At 41.5% G+C, this 21,404-nt stretch overlaps 1 protein-coding gene across 2 annotated transcripts in view; it reads left to right on the forward strand.

The window, feature by feature from the left end:
• Positions 1-21,404, forward strand: part of ADGRF3 (adhesion G protein-coupled receptor F3) — a 34,974-nt gene that overhangs the window by 3,465 nt on the left and 10,105 nt on the right. The window contains exon 1 of one of the 2 annotated variants that reach the window (XM_069494381.1): positions 20,782-20,914. The exons of the other annotated variant lie outside the window; for it this stretch is intronic. Within the exon in view, the coding sequence (XP_069350482.1) occupies positions 20,831-20,914 (84 nt within the window). The 5' untranslated portion in view covers positions 20,782-20,830. Of the gene's footprint in view, positions 1-20,781; positions 20,915-21,404 lie in introns of those variants that run through there. 2 annotated transcript variants of the gene reach the window in all.

A 21,404-nucleotide genomic window follows, 5' to 3' on the forward strand; every position in this document is an offset into this window, starting at 1 on the left:
ATTAAATAAAAGCATTATTTTAAAAACTGTTCTCAGGAACTAAGTTTTATACTGGGCAAAGTTTTATTTTCAGCATCCATGAAGTTCTGGTAGTGATGCGGCATCTGTATCCTATGAACGGAGAGAGATTAATACCTCTCACACACAAATCCTCCTCTCCATGGTTACTGCACTAGAACAGAAGCAGAACCCTACGTAAACCAAGTACACACCATTCAGATGAGGAGCTATAGTGGCATTTTCCCTGCCATGCTTTTCTCTTTATTCCCATTTGGGAAGATTAACCTCATCTAATGTCAGGTCTGCAGATGTAACCACCATTCTTTTTTTTTTTTTATTTCACTTTGAACATACAGCCATACAAGGGGCCTTATTTTGAGTGGGGATCATTTTTGTCTTCATGAAATTTTGGGATCATTGGATTGATGGTTATTTCATTTTGGTGGAATAGAATGGCACTAACAGAAAAAAACCTAAGTGGAGCAACACAGTAGGGAACATTGCTGATTCATTTTTCCTGTAGCAATCCTAAAAAACCTGGGGCAGGGGTTAAAGCAACAGTTGCCAACATAGATAGCTACTGTGCAAGGTTTTGACACCATGTCTGATGTACCCAAGGCTGTGTGGCCTGGGTGACCAGCACGCCAGCAGAAGCTGGCTCTGCTTTTAGAAAACAAGACATACAAATGTGAAACAATGTATAAAAATAACAACTTCATTTTCTCTTCATGTATCCTTATTGAACACTATGTGCCAAATACAAATACCATGTCAAACCTTAGAAATACAAAGTGAATAAGACATGCTCCCCATGCCACGAATAAGTTATTACTGCATCCTGGGAATGATCAGTACCTTCCAAGCCCTGGCTTCTCACAGGTTCTTCCCTTCTCCCATCCTCCTGTCCACCCTTCCCTTCCTTTTTAAAAATTCACTGTGAAAGTGTGGGATGTTTTGTCTGGAACAAGAATTGATTTAAAGATGGGGAAAAAAAGGTTTGGAATCAAAAGAAAATTACAAATGAAGATTTTGAGATCACACAGGGATTGATTTAATATTTTGTTGAATAATCTAGAAGGTGGGGTAGAGAGATGCCTCTTCACATTTACTGATAATACTTAGACCTTCAAAATGAAATGCCATATGAATAGGCAGAAACTACAAGAAAATACACTTTAAAAAGCAAACATGTAAAAAGTATTTATTGCCACATAATAAATTACTCAAAACTTAATAGCCTAAGCAACCACTTTATTTGCTCATAATTCTGTGGGTCAGCGATTTGAGTTGGGCTTACCTCTGCAGTTCTGCTGATTTTGCTGGGTGTGTTAATTAGCGCGAGTGTGCTGATCATTTCACAATGTACTACATATCAAAACATCACCCTTTGAAGGTGGAGCTCAGAAGCCACACATGCTGCTTCTGTGTCATTCCACCAGACAAAGCAAGTCAGATTCACGAGGGGGAAGTAGAGTCCACCTCGTAATGGATGGAATGGCAAAGTCACAGACGGTAAGTAGGTTTCATTAGGAAGGGATTTGGAAACCACTGAATTACAATTGAATTGTTTTAAGATATTCAGAAAAAGAATGGCAAAAATTAGAACAGTAAAAACTCTTAACACAGGCTTTTCTTAGTAAACATAAGCTGTCTCTTACTTCCAAGTCTCCCACTCACTCTGCAGCCCCCTCCAGTCCGCGTCCAGCCGCACCAGCACCACTGGCGTGACCGCTGCCTGGCCCCTCTGTGCTGCCGAATCAACGGACACTTTCAGCCTTCTTATTTGACTTTTCTTCAGCTTACTCTGCCTACTGTTATTTCCTCGAAACTTCTGCCCTTTTTCCTCCCTTGTATGCTTTGAATTACTCTTGTCCCTATTCTTTCTGATCCCTCCCCCGCCCCCCACAACATACACATCCCTACCTCTCAGGAATACAGAATTTCATAAATCACCAAACATCTCAGGCTGTATATATAAAGATTCTATTCCTTTGTTCATACCCGATTAACTCCCTCCCAACCTTCAAGATTTATCTTAAGTTTCATCTCATCCAAGAAGCCTTTTTTGTCCCAGTTCCCAACCTACTTCCACCTCCCTCTGCTAGAGCTGATTCCATTCATCTGTGCTCCCACAGCGTTTTGTGCATACCTCTCTCTTTGTAGTTATGTCATGGAATTATCTACATTCCTGTCTGTCTCACTAGACTGTCAGTGCCTTGAGGGTAAGGACGACATCTGTATACCTCTGAGCCTAGCACAATGCCTACCACTCAACAAGACCTCAGTAAGCATTTGTTGAACTAAATTGAATTGTGAGGAAATAAATATATGCTGCTGGCGGCAACAAGTGCTACAAAACTATTCCTACTGATTGATTTAGTAATCCCACTTTGGAAGAGTAGACTTCCAGGAAATAATCTAAATAATCTGAAAGAGAAAAGAAAATCTTTGTTGCAAAGATTCATAAGAAGCCATATTTATAACTGTGGAGGGAAAACGCAGGCAATCAAATGCCCAATTAAATAAGATCACAAATTGTAAACTATGGTAAATTAATGTCATAAAATATACAATCATTAAAACGATAAACACATGAGTTTTAAAAAATGGGAGGAAGACAGATGTAATAACAAGTGTTGCAAAAATGTGGAAAAATTGGAATCCTCAGGCATTGCTGGTGGGAAGGTAGAATGGTGCAGCCTCTGTGGAAAAACGTTTCATAGTTCCTCAAAAAGTTAAACATTGAGTTACCTTGTGGCCCAGCAATTCCACTCCTACGTATATACTCAAAAACTTCTACATACACTCCTGAGTGTGGTTGTGAGTTAAAGAAAAAAAAACAACTTGTCCATAATTGTTCCTAGTAACATTATTCAGAACAGCCAAAAAATAGAAACAACCCAAATGTCCATCAACTGATGAATGGATAAATAAAATGTGTGTATCAATACAAATATGCAGCCATGTTAGGGATTAAGTACTGACACATGCCACAAGGTGGATGAACCTTGAAAAATCCTACCAAAAGTGCAGTACCTGTTCAGGAAGCCAAATAAAACGCGAGAAAAGTGGGTTGAGGGGAAAGGAAAGGAAGGTTTATTAATTTGCCAGCAAATGAGGATGGCAGACTCTTTTCTTAAAGAACCACTGTCCTCCTGTTTAGAGGAGTTTAGGCTCTTTATAGGTACGCTGTCCTTTAGCTAACTCAGGGTCTTCATGACCTGTGCCACACACTGTTCTCGCGGGCCCCAGGAAGCTCGATATTTCCTCATCTGATCTTGCAGTTTCTCCACCATTTGTCTTGTGACCATTGAGCCATCTTCTGCAGTAAGAAGAAAACAGACTACAAATTAAGCTTCCTGGTATTGTTACGTTATTGCTGTGATATTACAGTAGTTTAATTAAGTTTTAACCCTGTAACAAAAATATTGTGCTAAGTGAAAGGGGCCAGACACAAAAGGCCATATATTACATTATTCTATTTATATGAAATGTCTAGAATGGACATAGAGACAGAAAGTAGATTAGGGGACAGGGGAGGGAAGGATTGGGAATAACTTGTAACAGGTATGGAGTTTCTTTTGGGGGTGATAAAATTATTCTGGAATTAGTGGTAAAGATTGCATAACATTGTGAATATACTAAAATCATTGACATGTACTCTTTAAAATGGTGACTTGTATGTTAAGTGAATTTTACTCTAATTTTTTAAAAGGGGAAATGGATTATTAATGTTGCATTTAAAAGAAAAGCACATAGCAGGGGGGAAACCCCGAAAAGCACAAAATAACATGCATACTTCTTACAACTAAAAATGTATTGATAATTAAGGGAAAAGACAGAGGGAGATCATGAACTGGGTGTTTTTAATCTGTGAGCTTTTTAGCATTTCAGATAAAGTTGTTTAAAATTTAGTACTTTTACAGGCATATCTGCCAGAACATTATTGCAAATTATACAAATCTAAGGCTATAAACCTATAAGATTCTACATGATAATGTAAGCATAAAGTTCTCCAGTTTTATAAAGTTTTATAAAGGACAAGAGGATAAGTCATAATAAGACTAGTAGAATGCTTATTAGGATAACCTGTGTTTTATTGGTGGCAAAATGATTAAGGGATTCAATATGAGTATCAGCAAATTACCCATATTAGATTTCTCTTTCTGGTTTGGCATGAGAATAGGAATATGAGAAGCTAAAGGGATATTTTGAGAAGCAAGCCCTTGAGGCAGACAGCAGCTAGTTTCTTCTTCAAAGCAGTAGGTAGGTAATCATAAGAAAGTGAATTAACAGGACGTGGTAGCTCATAACTGTAATCCCTGCAACTGGAGAGGTGGGAGGATCACTTTAACCCAGGAGTTCAACACTGCAATGGGCTATGATTGTGTCACTATACTCCACCCTGGGTGACAGAGCAAAACCCTATGTCTTAATAAAAAAAAAAAAAAGTGAATTAACAGCATCTCTAGAGGAATTTGAAATAAAGAATGAAGGCATTTCTAGAGTCCAAATTGCTACATAGGAGTAAGACTTACAAATAAGAAAATATAAGAAAACAGCTTTTAAAAATTACAGGGAAAATTAAGTAAGATAAAGCACTATAGGTAATTTTTTTTAAACAAAGTGAGGTCTCACTTTGAACTCCTGAGCTCAAGAGATCCTCCTGCCTCCCAGGTTGATGGGACTACAGGTGTATGCCACTGAGCCCAGCTAGCTAATGCAGGTGATTTTTAAAATCCCATCCTTGTATGGGTACAGCCCTTTAAATTTTATAAAGTTCTAGAAGTAAAGACTTACAGAAAAACGAAAGCCTAAGTATGTATTAGAAGAAATTCTCCAGTAAGAGAAGGCATCTGTGGCTGGGGTCCCCTATAGCTATGGCTGCTGCCACTGCTGCCTTGGCACAGAGTGCCCCTGTCCCAGGAGGAATTGCTCCTTGTGACATAATAAGGAATATATATGGGTGGATGGTGAGAAATTACTTAATGGATACAATGTATGTTACTCCAGTGATGGATACACTAAAAGCCCAGACTTCACCACTATTCAATATCCATGTAACAAAATTACACTTGTACCCCATGCATTTATGCAAATATATATATTTGTTCTCTGCTCCCCTTTAGGAGTCTCTGTAGTGTAAGGGTCTTTATATATGCTAATGAGATGACTGGTGGCTGGGTAACCTCAGGATGAGGGGGCAGGTTGCCAGGGCAACCGATCATGTGATAAGAGGCTTTGAACTTTGAGCCCCACCTGCCACCTTCCTGGGAAGGGAAAAGAGCTGGAGATTGAGGTAATAATCAACCATGCCTACAGGATGAAGCCTCTATACAAATCCCTAAAGTACAGGGGTCCGGAGAGCTTCCAGGTCGGTAAGCTCATGGAGGTGCTGGGAGGGTGGTGCCCTGGAGAGGCAGCTCCCCGCACCCTTCCCACGTGTCTTCCCTAGGCATCCCTTCCATCTGGCTGTTCCTGAGTTGTACCCTTTTATAACAAAACAGCAATCTAGTAAGTAAACTGTTTTCCTGAGTTCAGTGAGCTGTTCCTAGCAAATTATCGAAACTGAGAAGGAGGTCGTGGAATTTATAGCCAGGCAGTCAGAAGCACGGGTGATATTCTGGACTTGCAATTGGTGTCTGAAATATAGAGACAGTCTTGTGAGACTGAGCCCTTAACCTGGAGATCTGACACTATTTCCAAGTAGACTGCATCAGAATTGAATTAAATTGTAAAACACCCAGTGGTGTTTACCAACAAGTGGAGAATTACTTGGTGTGAAAAGAACCTGCACATCTGGTGATCAGAAGTCGCCTGCGTGTGAGTAGAGAGGAAACTGGTGTTTTTCCCTACTCACTCCTGAAAGGTGACTGAGGAGCGGCTGGAAGAGGATGACAACAGGAGCTAGATGTGACCCTGTTGGAGAGACTGTGGGGTCTGACAGAGATGTTTCTAGAGAGAGTTTGGTCCCGGGCAAGAGTCACTTTTGATCTCTCCCTCCTTGTGGCTCAGAAAATGTGCAGGTTTTCCAGGGCAGCCTTGCAGATAGAACCTACTTACTTCCTTTATGACCTCGGTCCTCCCCGCTGGCTTTGAGACTGAAAGGTTACAAATAGCAGCTGCAGCATCGGCACAGACTTCTAGGGCCTGACACGAGGCTGTCAGGAAGAATGGAAAGATCTAGACTGTTGCTGTTATATTTGAGCCATCATGGTGGGAGAAATTTGAAATTCAGTATTGTTTGAACTGCTGATTATGTGGATTACTTTTATTTCTGTTTTAAACTTTGACACATTAATCTATCTAAACTTGGGGTGAGGGGTGGTGGGGGAGAGAATTCTCCTTCCTTTATCTCACAGAGACTCCCAACTTCAGCGGTGCCCTGCACGCTGTCCTGACTTATTTCTTCTGCCCTCACCCTGACACCAGAGTGAGCAAGGCACCCTGCCCCTTTCAATGAATTGCTCCTAACCAGAAGATCCCCACCACTGTCCCATGGTAGGGAGGCAACTGGTGCCAGTGTGAGGGATATACCCGACCATTAACAACTGCTTTTTGCTTTTAAGAATGAGATGTTGGGGAAGAACATGCGTGCATTATGAAACAGACAAAAATGCATCACGGCTGTCATTGAAAGCAGTCCCTGTCAACTCCTATGTGCACTGGACAGGAGGAGGAAGTGCCTGCAGCAGCTTCAACCACAGGATGGGGACTGCAGAGGACAGATAAGCAGCTCATTTCCTCTGTGCATTTTGGCCGTTAGACCTGTGTATGTTTAAAAAAATAAAAAGCCAGGGCTCATTTTTTGTCTTTAAACATTAAAATGTTTTCCAACTGGAAAAAAAAGGGAGAAGACATGTATATATCTATGTCTTTAAAGACATATTATATCCATAAATTTATGTTTTAGCAGAGAACAAGGATGAATCAAATGCTCTCCTATAAGTTCACACCAGGTATAGCCCATGAATAAATGATTCTGCAGGCCAGGCGGGTGGCTCATGCCTGTAATCCTAACATTTCGGGAGGCCAAGAGCTTAAGACCAGCAGGGGCAACATAGTGAGATTCTATCTCTACAAAAAATTTTAAAAATAAAAATAATAAAATTAAAAAATTGTCCTCATCTTTCTTATCAGCTTATCCATTTAACTATAACAGTTAATTTCATTTTTATAGACTCACCACCAGGAAGTAATAGATGTTTACCTTTCACTATATGTGTCCCAGAGTTTATTTATTTATTTAGAGACAGAGTCGTGGTCTGTCACCCTGACTAGACTGCAGTGGCATCATCATAGCTCACTGCAATCTCAAACTCCTGAGCTCTAGCACTTCTCCTGCTTCAGCCTCCTGGGTAACTGGGACTACAAGCACACGCCACCACACTCAGCTAATTTTTTCTATTTTTAGTAGAGACCGGATCTCACTCTTGTTCAGGCTGGTCTCGAATTCCCAACCTCAAGCAATCCTCCTGCCTCAGCCTTCCAAAGTGCTAGGATTACAGGCGTGAGCCACTGTGCCCAGCCCACACATACTTTTGAATCACATACAGAACATTTACAAAAACTGACCATATGCTGGCCCGTAAAACTGGCCTCGAAAAATATTAAAGATTGATGATCATAAAGATTAGTTGCTCTGACAAGAATGCAATCAAGCTAAAAAGTAGTAACAAAAATATACCCAGAAAATCCCTTTCATTTGGAAATCAAGACATAGACTCTTAAGTAACTGACAAAGAAGAAATCAAAAGAGAAATTAGAAAATATGTTGAACTAAATGATGATAAAAATACGTATCAAAATCGTGAGGGGCAGGGCTGCAGTTCTGGGAAACACGGAGAAAGCACACTCCACTCTCTCTCCCTCTGAGTGAAGTTGCGAGCCTGCAGAGCCTGAATGGAACAGATAATTGAGGACTCTAGAAGGTAAATAGTAGCAGGTAGATCAGGGAAGAAGTCCAGAATCCAAAGCACCACTCACATGATGGTGAGTTTAACGTGTTTTCCGCTGGTATCCATTGACCTGAACTCAAGGCAGCCCCAAACCCAGAAATGAGCAGCCGCACAGACAGAGAGAACTCCAGGAGAAGCCCCCAAGGTCTGGCTCAAGGAAAGAGAAAGAGGCCTCTAACAGTCAGAAAGAGTGGAGAAAATCCCCCATTTTTTCTTTCTTTCTTTCTTTCTTTTTTTTTTTCCTATTCATTTATGACAGCAGTGACAGGGGGGTCCCAAGCTCTGAGGGAGGGGAAACTTCCAATCAGGAGACTTGTGGTGCCAGGAGAGCAGGGAAAACCTCCATTGCTTTTTTTCTCTCTGTCCTTCTGCTGGAAGGCCCCAGATGTGAGCACAGTCACAGGAAGTACATGGCAGAACAGATAAATAAGCCCTACATTTCTGGCCAGAGAACCAAAAAGAGGAGTCCCAGGAAACCAGAATGTACTAGAATGATCAGAGAGGAGTTTAAGAAGATGACCCTGTGGGGCTAAGGGGGAAACGTCCCTTCCTCATAGTTCACTGAAAAATCAACTCACAATTAAGGCAGATTAATACGAGGAAGAGGTTTATTTACTATGCTCAGGGTGTGAATCACAGAGTGATCACCCAATATCCCAGTGGGATCCAGATATTTTTATACCCTCCTTTTAGCAGGGAGGGGAAGATGAGTCCTATAGATAATTCTGCTTAGGGGTAATAAATGGGTGCTAGGGAAAATGAATGGATGGGGGAAACAGATTGACTTATAAATGATTCTCTTTGCAAATTAAACTAAACTTGAGAGGCAAGTGTTATATTTAAAAATGATTTGGGCCAGATCTGGTTACATTCTTGATTTTCTTTCCTGCACTATATTGAGATAACAGGGAGAGGAAGGGAAGTCAATTGTTCTTCTGATGGGTCTGTCTGATTATGCAGATAGAGGGACAGCCCCTTCCAAGGGCCTATTGATCTCTAAGGGCCTTTAAATCAAAATATTCTTTATACCAAGGAGTCAAATTTTGGGGTGAAATTTCCTGAGCTCCTTCCTTCCCGCTGTCTGGAACTTCCCTAGAAGTTTCACACATTAAAAGCTGAGTCAGTGGCTGTGGAGGGAGAGATCTGGTTAGTAGTCAGGTAATGAAGAATCTGAAAAGGGAGACAAGGACATAGATTAGAATGAGAATGAACAAGTAGAAAAGAACAGATCTAAGCACATTTCTCCACACCCCATTAAACCAGTCTCTCGGTCTGGGAAATCTTAATCAATCTGATGGAGAACATTTATCTTGTTTTTTAAGAGGTGTAGATCACAGTCTCTACTTGCCCTGTGTGGCATTTTTCGCCAATAATCACACAAGCTCCTCCCTGTTGGGCTGTCAGGACATCTGGGACGAGGCAGTTTTCAAATACATCGAAGCCTAGGCTGTTGGCTTCTAACTTAAGTGCTCCAAATGCTTGCATAATGATTTTGAACTCGTGTTCTACTACCACAGAGAGATTCAAAACTATCTTTTCAATCTCGTAGGTTCCAATGCCAGGAAAAGAGTCCTGAGCACCCAACAAAACTTAGAATTGTGATATACAAGTGGGTTTTTTATAGTATCATGTCTAGTACATTTACTTGGTACCATTTTATGAATGAAAGAGCCCAATTTGTAATTTGGCTGGCATTTACAGTGGAGTACCTGATAACAGAAGGTGTCAGTTAATCAAGTGCACAGTGTCCTGACCATCTAGGTGCGAACCACCTGTATAATTTATCACCACACGCAATGAAAAGATCAGTGTTATTTACAGACACGGTCAGGTTGGAACCTGTGACCTTCAGTTTGGAGTTTGCTGTGCCTCCTCTTTCTCATTGGCACTTCTACATCTCCAGTTTCTACGTGTCCCTGCCAGTTTGCCGGAACAGAACAGGTTGTGAAATATTTGACATGAAAGGCCTTTGGTCCAGTCCTGGCAGTTATAGGGCTTGGTTTTGTCACTTAACCAAGTTAGTTGAAACTTTTGGTCTGCCCATATGCAATCTCTAGTGTACGGCAACTTAATAATCAGAGCAAGTGAACCACCCCCAAGTTGCGCGGGCCTGGCTTGTGAGCTGTCCACAACACGTGGTGATTTGACAATCGCTGACATCATGAGGGTTAGTGTCAGCACCATTTACAAGTGCAAGAATGCCATCTGTGGAATCAAACCATGGAATCAAACCAGGCTGGGCAATGAACAATAGCAATTTTAGAGGGAAGGTGAATAGCTTGTAATAGGGCAACAATTGTAGGCCCACTGGCAACAGGCATATCTGCAGAAGTTAAGAAACCACAAGATTTCCAAACTGTACCAATTGCACGGCAGACTCCAAAGGCATATTTAGAGTCTGTGTAAATAGCGGCAGCTTTTCATGGCAGCCAATGTGCAAGTTCTAGTTAGGGCTATTACAAAATTGACTCAAGGCATTTTGGGGTGAGCTTTTGAGTGCCCTGAGATATTTTATGTCCTAAATAATTAACAGTTGTCTGTACTCACTGGAGTTTAGACCTAAAGGCTTTATGGCCTCATCCAGCTATAGTCTTTACAAGAAGAGTCTAAGAGAGCACCCTGTTTACAGAGCAAAAGATCGTCAATGTACTGAACAAGAGTGGATCCTTGGGTAAAGGTTCTAGAGTTTAAATCAGCTTTGAGAATTTGAGAGAACATTGAAGGAGACTCTCAGTGTCTGGGGTATTTGGGTCCATGTTAATTATCTCCCTCTGAAGGTGAATGGAAAGAGAAATTATGAATCAAGGTGCAACAGAATCAGGGGTCAATTACTATATTATTAAAATCACAAGAACTAAAAAGCGTTCAAGTTAGTTTCTATCTTCTTGATAAAATTTTTTACTTAACTGCTTATTTTCTTAAGCTAATTAATTAGAGCTCTTTTATATATTTTGGTAGTGAAATATGACATACACATGACATATATAGACACAGAGACATATAGACATACAGACAGAAGCAGATCTAACAGTTCTTCTAAAGGATTTTTATTTGCCGGTTCTTAAATATAATTAATTTCTTTTACTCAGGCTATCCATTTTTTAATTACCTATTTTATTGTTTTAAGCAATTACTAGCTGGGCAACAATTTTGCCGTTAGTAAGGTTTTGTCATTTCTGTAAGCATTTGCCGCTTCCAGGGCCTCATACTCGTACATGTATAGATAGGCATTGCCAAAAGTAGAGTACTCAGCTCTTCAGAAATTAAGAATCCTACTTTTGCCTTGATTCTTGGCTCTGGCTCTCAGATCTCCATGATCAACTTAGGCAATGATTTTTCCTTACCCAGTGTACAAGAAAAAGGAACAGAGGGATAGAACATGGAAATCTCTGTGAATTCCTGAAAGCTGGAGTTTGCACCCCCTGCAGTGTTGCCATTTACTGTTAGTTTCTGCCTGACCCAGTCAGACATTTGAGGAACCTAACTGGTTCTAAGCCAATTAGTTATCAGATCCAATCTGATCCCAGACCTAGTTTCTGCTGCAACTTCTGAACCCAGTTAGGATAAAAAAATTGTTCAGACAAACTCAGAGAGCTCAAAACATAAGTCTGTGGAGCTTGGGGATCTGAGAGAGAGCTTACCCACAAGCCCCAGCTGCAGTGAGAGGCAAAGAACACAACAGGCCCAGCGAGTACCTCGCTTGCACTCTCAGTGCTCCTGGAGGTCTCTGGGAGTTCTATTTTGGAACCCACTTCTGACATTTTTAACAGAGTTTAGTTGGGCAAAGAGTGATTCACGAATTAGGCAGCTGAACTAGAACACGTTCAGAGAGACTTCAGTGCTGGAGAAGGTTCACGGACAGAAAAGAGAAAATGGCGCGCAGAAGAGAGAGATACAGAAACAGCTGGATTAGTTACAGCTCGGCGTTTGCCTTACTTAAAATGGCTTGAACAGTTGGCCACCTTTGATCAGCCAAACTCCACGGTCAGCAAAGAGGAAGGAGTAGAAGGGAGTGAAGATAAATGGAGCAAATTTAGCTGGGACACACAGCTGACACTTTTGCTTTTGAACTTTTTAACTAAAGTCTTCTTTTAAGTGAAACCAATGTGCCTTAGCCAAGGTTACAACTTAATCAAGGAAGCAAGAGGTGTCTTTAAAGAGGTAGAGAACAGTTTTCATGAGATCCAGAAAAGCCACAAAGAAAGAAAAGTCTCACTAGTCATAAACAAGGTGTAATCCATAATTTTTGTCCAGCCATATTTTCTAGGGTCCCAGCTTTTCAGGTGACTATTTATATATAAATATCTAAAAGCCCCATATGTCTCCACAAGATACAGGGAAGCAAAACCTGTGCACAGAAGGGAAGAGAACCAATGAATGGTGAAAGTTACGCAAACATTAAACCAGAAAGGCTTATCCCTACCTGGGAATCAAACCTAGGTTTGTTGAGGTGACAGCGCAGAATCTTAACCGTTAGGCTAAAAGGCAAATTGGCCTCTGCCATTTACCACAGGAGCAGTATTCAAAGGATTTTTGTCTTTGTTAGATCAGATATTATGTTGGTGCAACAGTAATTGCGGTTTCAGACTGTGAATTGTCAATCATTAATAACTAGGCTCAAACACATCTTTATTAATCAAAATAGGAATGATTACAATCAACACATTTTTGCCAATGAGAAATAAGTTTGTTTATTCTTGTAGCCTAAAAATCCCTACTTCGGGATTCCACGAACTCTTGGAAAGCACTTTCTGCACCCTGCTGGTTGTGGAAGCGTTTTCCCTGCAAAAAGTTGTCGAGATGCTTGAAGAAGTGGTAGCCGGTTGGTGAGAGGTCAGGTGAACACGGCAGATGAGGAGAAACTTTGTAGCCCAATTTGTTCAACTTTTGAAGCATTGGTTGTGCGAAGTGTGGTCAGGTGTTGTTGTGGAGAAGAATTGGGCCCTTTCTGCTGATCAGTGCCGGCTGCAGGCGTTGCAGTTTTCAGTGCATCTCATCGATTTGCTGAGCAAGCTTCTCAGATGGAATAGTTTCACCAGGATTCGGAAAGCTGTAGTGGATCAGACTGGCCGCAGACCACCAAACAGTGACCATGACCTTTTTTTGTTGCAAGTTTGGCTTTGGGAATGCTTGGAGCTTCTTCTTGGTCCAACCACTGAGCCGTTCATTGCTGGTTGTCGTATAAAATCCACTTTTCACCCCACGTCACAATCTGATGGAGAAATGGTTTTCTGTTGCACACGATAAGAGAAGATGACACTTCAAAATGATGATTTTTTGATTTTCAGTCAGCTCATGAGGCACCCATTTCTCAGGCTTTTTCACCTTTCCAATTTGCTTCAAATGCTGAACAACCATAGACTGGTCTACATTGAGTTCTTCGGTAACTTCTCGTGTAGTTTTAAGAGGATCAGCTTCGATGATTGCTCTTAATTGGTTGTTGTCCACTTCCGCTGTGCTCCTCATCTTCAAGGCTCTCGTCTCCTTTGCAAAACTTCTTGAACCACCACTGCACTGTATGTTCGTTAGCAGTTCCTGGGCCAAATGCTTTGCTGTTGTTTCAAGTTCTGCTGCTTTATGACCCATTTTGAACTCGACTAAGAAAATCGCTTGAATTTGCTTTTTGTCTAACATCATTTCCATAGTCCAAAATAAATATAAAATAAACAGCAAGTAATAAGTCATTAGCAAGAAAAAATAACGTGAGAAATGTGCATTAAAATGATGTGTAACATAACCACATTTCTTGAAGCATGTATCCCAATATCTAATGGCAGATTTCAACAATGCTAATACTGCAATTACTTTTGCACCAGAAGAGCACTTTTGCTCTTCAGTTTTGTCAAGAGAATTTTTAAGGGTAGCCACACATTATGTATCTTTCCTTTAATCCAATTTCACTTAATACAAATAAGGCAATTATTTCAAATAAGAGATCTCTAAAATTTATTACTATTTTTTAATTTAGAAGTTTTTTAATTTAAAGGATCCATCTTTTGGCCATTAATCTCAATGGTATATTTATTCCAAAAGTGACCCAAACCAATGCCTCTTCATAGAAAGCCCAGGTGGTAATTTCTCAGGTTTAGCCTAGAGAGGGCATAGAGAAGGCAGTTCCCAAGACTCCCCAAAATTCACTCTCTGAAATAGACAAGATAACAAAGACTGTAGGACCTTTTAAGACAAAGCCTCCCAGCCAGGTGCGATGGCTCACATCTGTAATCCCAGCACCCTGGGAGGCGGGAGGATCGTTTGAGCTCAGGAGTTTGAGACCAGCCTGAGCAACAGTGAGACCCCGTCTCTACTAAAAATAGAAAAGCAAAAAACCAGCCAGGCATGGTGGTGCGCACCTGTAGTCTCAGCTCCTCGGGAGGCTGAGGCAGGAGGATCAGTTGGGCCCAGGAGTTTGAGGTTGCAGGGAGCTACAAATGACACCACCACATTCTAGCTGGGGTGACAGAGCAAGACTCTGTATCAGAAAAAAAAAAAAAGAAAGAAAAGAAAAAGGAAAAAACAAAGACTCCCCTAGAGCTTGACACGGGACAAAGAGTACACTGCTTAGACTCTTGCATGTCTCGGACACACAATCTTTTTCAGATTGGCCACCTGACATGTTCCTGAAAAAATACGCCCCCTGGATGATGGAGACTGAAGAGAAAACTCCCACTCAGTCACAAGACAAGCTCAGGGACAAATAACAAGAGTGGAACCTCATACAGCTTTTTTTTTTCCAGAGATCTGCAGCAAAGTTTGTCTTAATAGAAGCTGGTCTAGTCAGAACCGTGTAACCAGCTCACCTGCAGGGCCACACGAACTGCAGGCTTATAGAGGGGCTAGGCCCGTGTCCTACCTTCTGGTAACTCTCTTTATGACAGAACAACACGGAAGGACAACAACAAAAGATAGCAACAACAGCAGCGACAAAAAGGCTATTTCTGAGAGGAGAGGGAATCAGACAATGTGAATATTCATACCCCAAAGTACCAAAAAATCTACCAATACCAGAGTCGGTTTACAAAGAACAGTCACTCACAAAAACCTTTTCTCTCATTAATCTTAAATTTGGAAAGGACGATGATCTTTATTGTCTGCTCAACTGGAGCCCACAGAGAGAGGAAAACCAGGAGTCTTCCTGGTAAGTTGAGGTAACTAACCGTGTTGCCGGCTGGTCAAACTCTCCATTCTCTTCATCTCTTCTTTCAGAAGAGCAGAATGGCTTTGAGATCCCACAGACTATGCCAAACTGTGGGGGTGAGGGGGAAACTTCCCCTTAACCCCACAGTTCACTGAAAGATCAACTCACAGTTAAGGGAGATTAATAAGAGGAAGAGGTTTGTTTACTATGCTCAGGGGGCAAATCACAGCATGATCACCCAATATCCCAATGGGATCCAGATATTTTTATAACCTTTTAGAGTGGAGGGAGAGTTGAGGACTACAGGTAATTCTGCTTAGGGGTAATAAATGGGTTGGCAAGATGAATGGATGGGGGGAAAAGATTGGCCTGTAAATGATTCTCTTTGCAAATTAAACTAACTTTGAGATTAACCAGGTCTCGTTGCATTCTTGATTTTCTTTCCTGCAATACACTGAGATAACAGGGAGGAGAAGGGAAGTCAATTGTTCTTCTGATGGGTCTGTCTGGTTATGCAGATAGAGGGACAGCCCCTTCCAAGGGCCTGTTGATCTCTAAGAGTCTTTAATTCAAAATATTATTTATACCAAGGAGTCAAATGTTGGGGTGAAATTTCCTGAGCTTTTCAACACCATAAAATTTTATGAACTCCTAGGATCACCTCCCAGTTGTGCATGCCTGGATCTGACCCTTAAGCCACATACCATAAACTTTGAGAACTGGAGGGAGATGGACCATCACGCAGGTCCCAGGCTGGCCACTGGGTGGCACACATCTGCAGTAGATCCGAACAGCACTGTAAAGGTTTTGCAAAGAGAACTGAGGTTGAGAACACAATCCACGGCAGGTTGGTCAGAACTTGTGACTTGAACCAAACCAGGTTGATTACCCGCTTGAAAAGAAACAATAGCATTTTCCACAGGATTTAAACAAGATCCAGAGTTTTATAACATAATGTTTAAAATGTCCAGGATACAACCCAAAATTACTTGGGTTATAAAGAACCAGGAAATCTCAACTCACATGGGAAAAAACAATCAACAGTTACCAATGCTGAGATGTCACAGATGTTGGAACTATCTGAAAATGACATTAAAGCAACTATTATAAGAGTGCCATGGTTTAACTGATCAACACCTAAGTGCACATATAGGAATAACATTCATCGGGTGTCGGGCAGATGGGAGGCGGGAGGAGGGGATGGGTGTATACACACATAACGAGTGCAATGAGCACCGTCTGGGGGATGGACATGCTTGAAGCTCTGACTGGGGCGGGGGCGGGGGTGGGCAAGGGAAATATACGTAACCTAAACATTTGTACTCCCATAATATGCTAAAATTTAAAAAATAAATTAATTAAAAAAAAAGAGTGCCATGAGTAAGTGTGAACACTCTTGAACTTAATGAAAAGATGAAAAGTCTCAGTGAGGAAATAGAAAGTATGAAGAAGAAACAAACGGAAATTTTAGAACTGAAAAATACAATGACCAAAATTTTTAAAAATTATTGCATGGGCTCTGTATTAAATTACTCCTATTGCTGCTGTAACAAATTGCTATAAATGTAGAGGCTTAAAAAAAAAAACAAATGTACTACCTTACAGTTCTGAGGGTCAGAAGTATGAAATGAATCTTACAGGGCTAAAATCAAGATGTCAGAAGGCCTGATTTTTTTCTGAAAACTTCAGGGGAAAATTCATTTCTTCACCCTTTCTAGAGGCTGCCTGCATCCCTTGCTTGGCTTGTGGCCCTTTCTTCCATCTTTAAAGTGCATCACTCCAACCTCTGCCTTTTTGTCTCTGACATTTCTATCTCCCTTTTATAAGGACCACTGTGGTTACATTAGGCCCACACAGGTAATAACCTCCTATCTCAAGATTCTTAACTTACTGACACCTGCAAAATCCCTTTTGCCGTATAAGGTTACATATTCACAGGTTCTATGGTCATTATTCTGTCTACCATAAGCTCAATGACAGAATGAAGATGACAGAGGAAAGAGTCAATTTCAAGATAGATGAATAGAAATGATCCAATCTGAACAACAGAGAGAAAAAAGACTGAAAAACTGAGCAGAGCCACTGGGGTCTGTGGGAAAAATACTAAAGAGGCCTAACATTGGTGTCATTAGAGTTCTAGAAGGAGAGGAGAAAGAATGCAGTGCAGAAAAAATATTTGAAGAAGTAATGGCTAAAATGCTCAAATATGATGAAAGACATAAACATATAGATGCAAAAAGCATAGTGAATCCAAAACAGAATGATTCCAAAGAAAGCCCACTTTAGACATATCATAACTGCTAAAAAACTAAAGACAAAGAAAAATATCGTGAAAGCAGCCAAGGAAAAAATGATACATTTTTTTATAGAGGAACAATGAGTCAAATGGCTGTGGATTTTGTATCAGAAACCATGAAAATCAGAAGGAAGTGGAAAAACATTTTTAAAATACCGAAGGGATCATATAATTTAACTCTTTCATTTCAGTTTTTTTACTTATTTAATTTTTTTTTGAAGAGACGGGGTCTCACTCTGTCATCTAGGCTGGAGTGCAATGGTATGATCATAGCTCACTGTAACCTCAAACTCCTGGGTTCAAACAGTCTTCCTGCCTCAGCCTCCTTAGTAGCTAGAACTACAAGCACATGCCACCAGACTCAGCTAATTTAAAAAAATTTTTTTAGAGATGGGGTCTTGCTATACTGCCCAGGCTGGTCGTAAACTCCTGGCCTCAATTGATGCTCCTGCTTCAGTCTCCCAAAGTGTGGGATTACAGGCATGAGCCACTGCACCTGGCCTTCTTTCACTTTATTGATGTGAAAACTGAGGTCTAGAAAGATGACGTGGTTGTTTTGAATCACAAGGCCTAATCCTATTCTGGTTTTATTTTGGTTTTGTTTGTGTTTTTTTAAGAGATGAAGCCATGCTGTGTCATCTGGGCTAGAGTTCAGTGTTGCAATCATAGCTCCTCCGCCTGACAACCCCTGACACTTGGGCAACCTGAAGGACTCTGAACCTGGTTGGCCCATGAGAAAGAAGTTGGGACTGTAAGACTTTTCTAAAATTATAGGAAGAATCTAAAAATTATTGTAAAACAAAGCTCACTTCCTCCGCTCTGTCAGTAGTTTGTGCACCTCGGACACCGCAGCTGTAACTGAACTAGGAACATGCTGCTCTCTCCTTCTCATTCTCACTCCAGTCGTGACCTGCGTGGTTAAGATGAGTTGGGAATCAATTAGGGAAAATCACATTATTTTGGGGGGTGGACTCTGTAGGGGTCTCTCCAGCTCCAGTGACATCAACTTTCTAATGTGCTTTCAGAGTCACTTGTTCCTTTAGTGTTACCTCTTGCAGATGAACAGCCCTTTCTCCCCCAGAATCCGTCCTTGCCTCTCCTAACTGGGGACTGCAATGGCTCAGTCTCCACGCGGCACTGAAGCAGCCACTCTGCTAGGTCTCAGCTTCACCTCTCTCCTGTAGCTCCTGGTCCCCAAGAGACCCTGATGAGCATTGTTTAGGACCACCTCATGCCTCCGCAGCCTCCATTTGGTGACTGTAGCAGATGCTATTGATGTCTTGCAGCCCCTTGGCCCACCTGTGGCTACAGTGAACAGTGCCCAACACACCAACAGCGTCCCGCCTTCCGCACCTGTTCTTCTCTCTCACTGCTCTCTCTAGTTCTTAAACCTGATGGATTCTTCACCATTTTCATGCTTTCTGAAATCAACTATTTATAAGATATGTCTTTATCCCACGCATGTATTTGCTCTAGGGGTCTGCTCTTCCTTCAGCAGCAATCCTAGCAACGGGGGATTGCAGGTGGCAGCGGAGGTGGAAATGCACTGGGGCTAGAGTTCTGCTCCATATACTTTGATGTGCGTGCGTGCGTGTGTGTGTGTGTGTGTGTGTATTTAAATATATTGGGGATAGATTTCTGCCTTAGGTACTTTGTACTTTGTGTGTGTTTAAATCAACTCTTTTTTTTATTTTAAAAAATACATGCCCATAGTATCTCTTTCCCTGGAAGCAATGAATATTGCCAAGTTTCTGATGAATTTTTCCAGAAGTATTACAGGTATGTATAAGCACAAATGTCCAATATAGAGTCCTCTTTTTACATAAATGAGAGCACAAATACATAATATACATTTTAAACTTCATTACATATATTGGTGATCACTCCAAAATAGAGCTACTTCACTTTCTCCCCACAACTTTAATGATGTTATATTGTTTGGAAACCCAAGATTTCTATAAGCTCTCCTTTTTTTTTTTTTTTTTTTTGAGACAGAGTCTCGCTTTGTTGCCCTGGCTAGAGTGAGTGCCGTGGCGTTAGCCTAGCTCACAGCAACCTCAAACTCCTGGGCTTAAGCGATCCTCCTGCCTCAGCCTCCCGAGTAGCTGGGACTACAGGCATGTGCCACCATGCCCGGCTAATTTTTTCCTATATATATTTTAGTTGGCCAGATAATTTCTTTCTATTTTTAGTAGAGGCGGGGTCTCACTCTTGCTCAGGCTGGTCTCGAACTCCTGACCTCGAGCGATCCACCCGCCTCGGCCTCCCAGAGTGCTAGGATTACAGGTGTGAGCCACCGCGCCTGGCCAAGCTCTCCCTTTTTAACAGACATTTTGGTTGTTTAACTCTTTTGCTAACACAAAAAATTCTGCCTTGAACATCCTTATACATATATTTTTGCACACGTGTACAATTATACTTTTAATACTAAATAGAATCAATATTTTGTCTTTTGATAATTGATAGGTAAGAAATAGTACCTTATTTTGACTAGCATTTCTTACATGTAAAGTTGGTGGCTTTGTATATGTTTATAAAACTATTTATATTTCTTTTTCAGTGAACTGCTGTTCTCTTTTTTTGCCTATTTTCTATCTTACTGATATATAAGGTAGAAGAAAATTCTTATGTTAGGAAAATTATACTTTCCATGCCAAACTTAAAAACTTTTTTAGACAGTCAAATTTATTTCCTTTTGTCTTCTCAGTTTTGTGTCTTGTTTTAAAAACCTTCCTTACTTCAAAATTATTTTGTGAAATTGCTTGAGCATTTCTTCTATTATCTTTTCAGATACTTTTTTTTTTTTTTTTTTTTTTTTGAGACAAGGTCTCTGTCTGTCACCCAGGCTAGAGTGCAGAGAGGTCATCACAGCTCACTGCAGCCTCTAACTGCTGGGCTCAAGCGATCCTCCTGCCTCAGCCTCCCGAGTAGCTGGGACTATAGGTGTGCACCCCCACACCAGTCTACAGATACTTTTTTACATTTAAGACTCTGGTCTATCCGGAACTTATTTTAGGGTAGCAATCAGCTATAATTTTTTTTCTTTTCTAACCTTGGCTCTTTGATCAATGTTCCAGCTTCCTCAAGGAGTTCCAGAACAATCCAGATTTCCTAGATGTTTGGGAACATGACTGAACCTGACTTCTTGACACACTGCTGATTGTGACTTAGGACCCCCAAGCCCTCTCATGCTCGCTAAGTCCTTGGTCCAGACCCTGGGGAAACTGGGACAGACCATTCTCATTGGGGCATGTGGGTTCCAGGTGTCCCCACAGTGACCCGGATGGCCATTTGACTCAGAGTCATAGGCTATAGCACTTCCTCTGTAAATTCAGCCCTGGGTCCCTCCCTTACTTTCCTCCCACCCCATCTGTGCACGGCCCTGCCAGCTCTTCTAAGGAAATTTGCATCATGGCCTTGTAGGGACTGCTTCACTGAGCCATGGTCTGTTCGGCTGCCTGCCTGCTGCTCCTGGCCGTGACTCTTCCCTTGCTGGGGTCACCAGCTGCCCCAGCATCCCAGCCTGTAAGTAAGACTGGAGGAATACCCAGGGGAGGCCTGCAGAGGCGATGCTAGGGCCTCTGGTTGTGAGGAACAGCAAGGTGTGGGGTCAGCGGACAGGTCGGGGGCAAGGGCTGAAGAGAAAGGAAGTATAGTATAAAAGGAAAGAAGCTGGTTTAGTATAGACTGCGAGAGTCCAGTCTGATTTTCCTGGGTGTGGGAGTAGCTTTTGTTTCTTTGTTTGAGTCCTTGTGAACTGCAGTGGTACCTGCTGCACTTTGGATAAAGGCTCTTCCAGTCAAGCAGGCCATTTAAAAGTGAAAAGAGGTCGAGCGGGCGTGGTGGCTCACGTCTGTAATCCTAGCACTCTGGGAGGCTGAGGTGGGCGGATCGTTTGAGCTCAGGAGTTCGAGACCAGCCTGAGCAAGAGCGAGACCCCATCTCTACTAAAAATAGAAAGAAATTATATGGACAGCTAAAATATATATATAGAAAAAATTAGCCGGGCATGGTG

This window comes from Eulemur rufifrons, chromosome 19 (genome assembly GCF_041146395.1).
Source record: "Eulemur rufifrons isolate Redbay chromosome 19, OSU_ERuf_1, whole genome shotgun sequence".
Taxonomy (NCBI): Eukaryota; Metazoa; Chordata; class Mammalia; order Primates; family Lemuridae; genus Eulemur; species Eulemur rufifrons.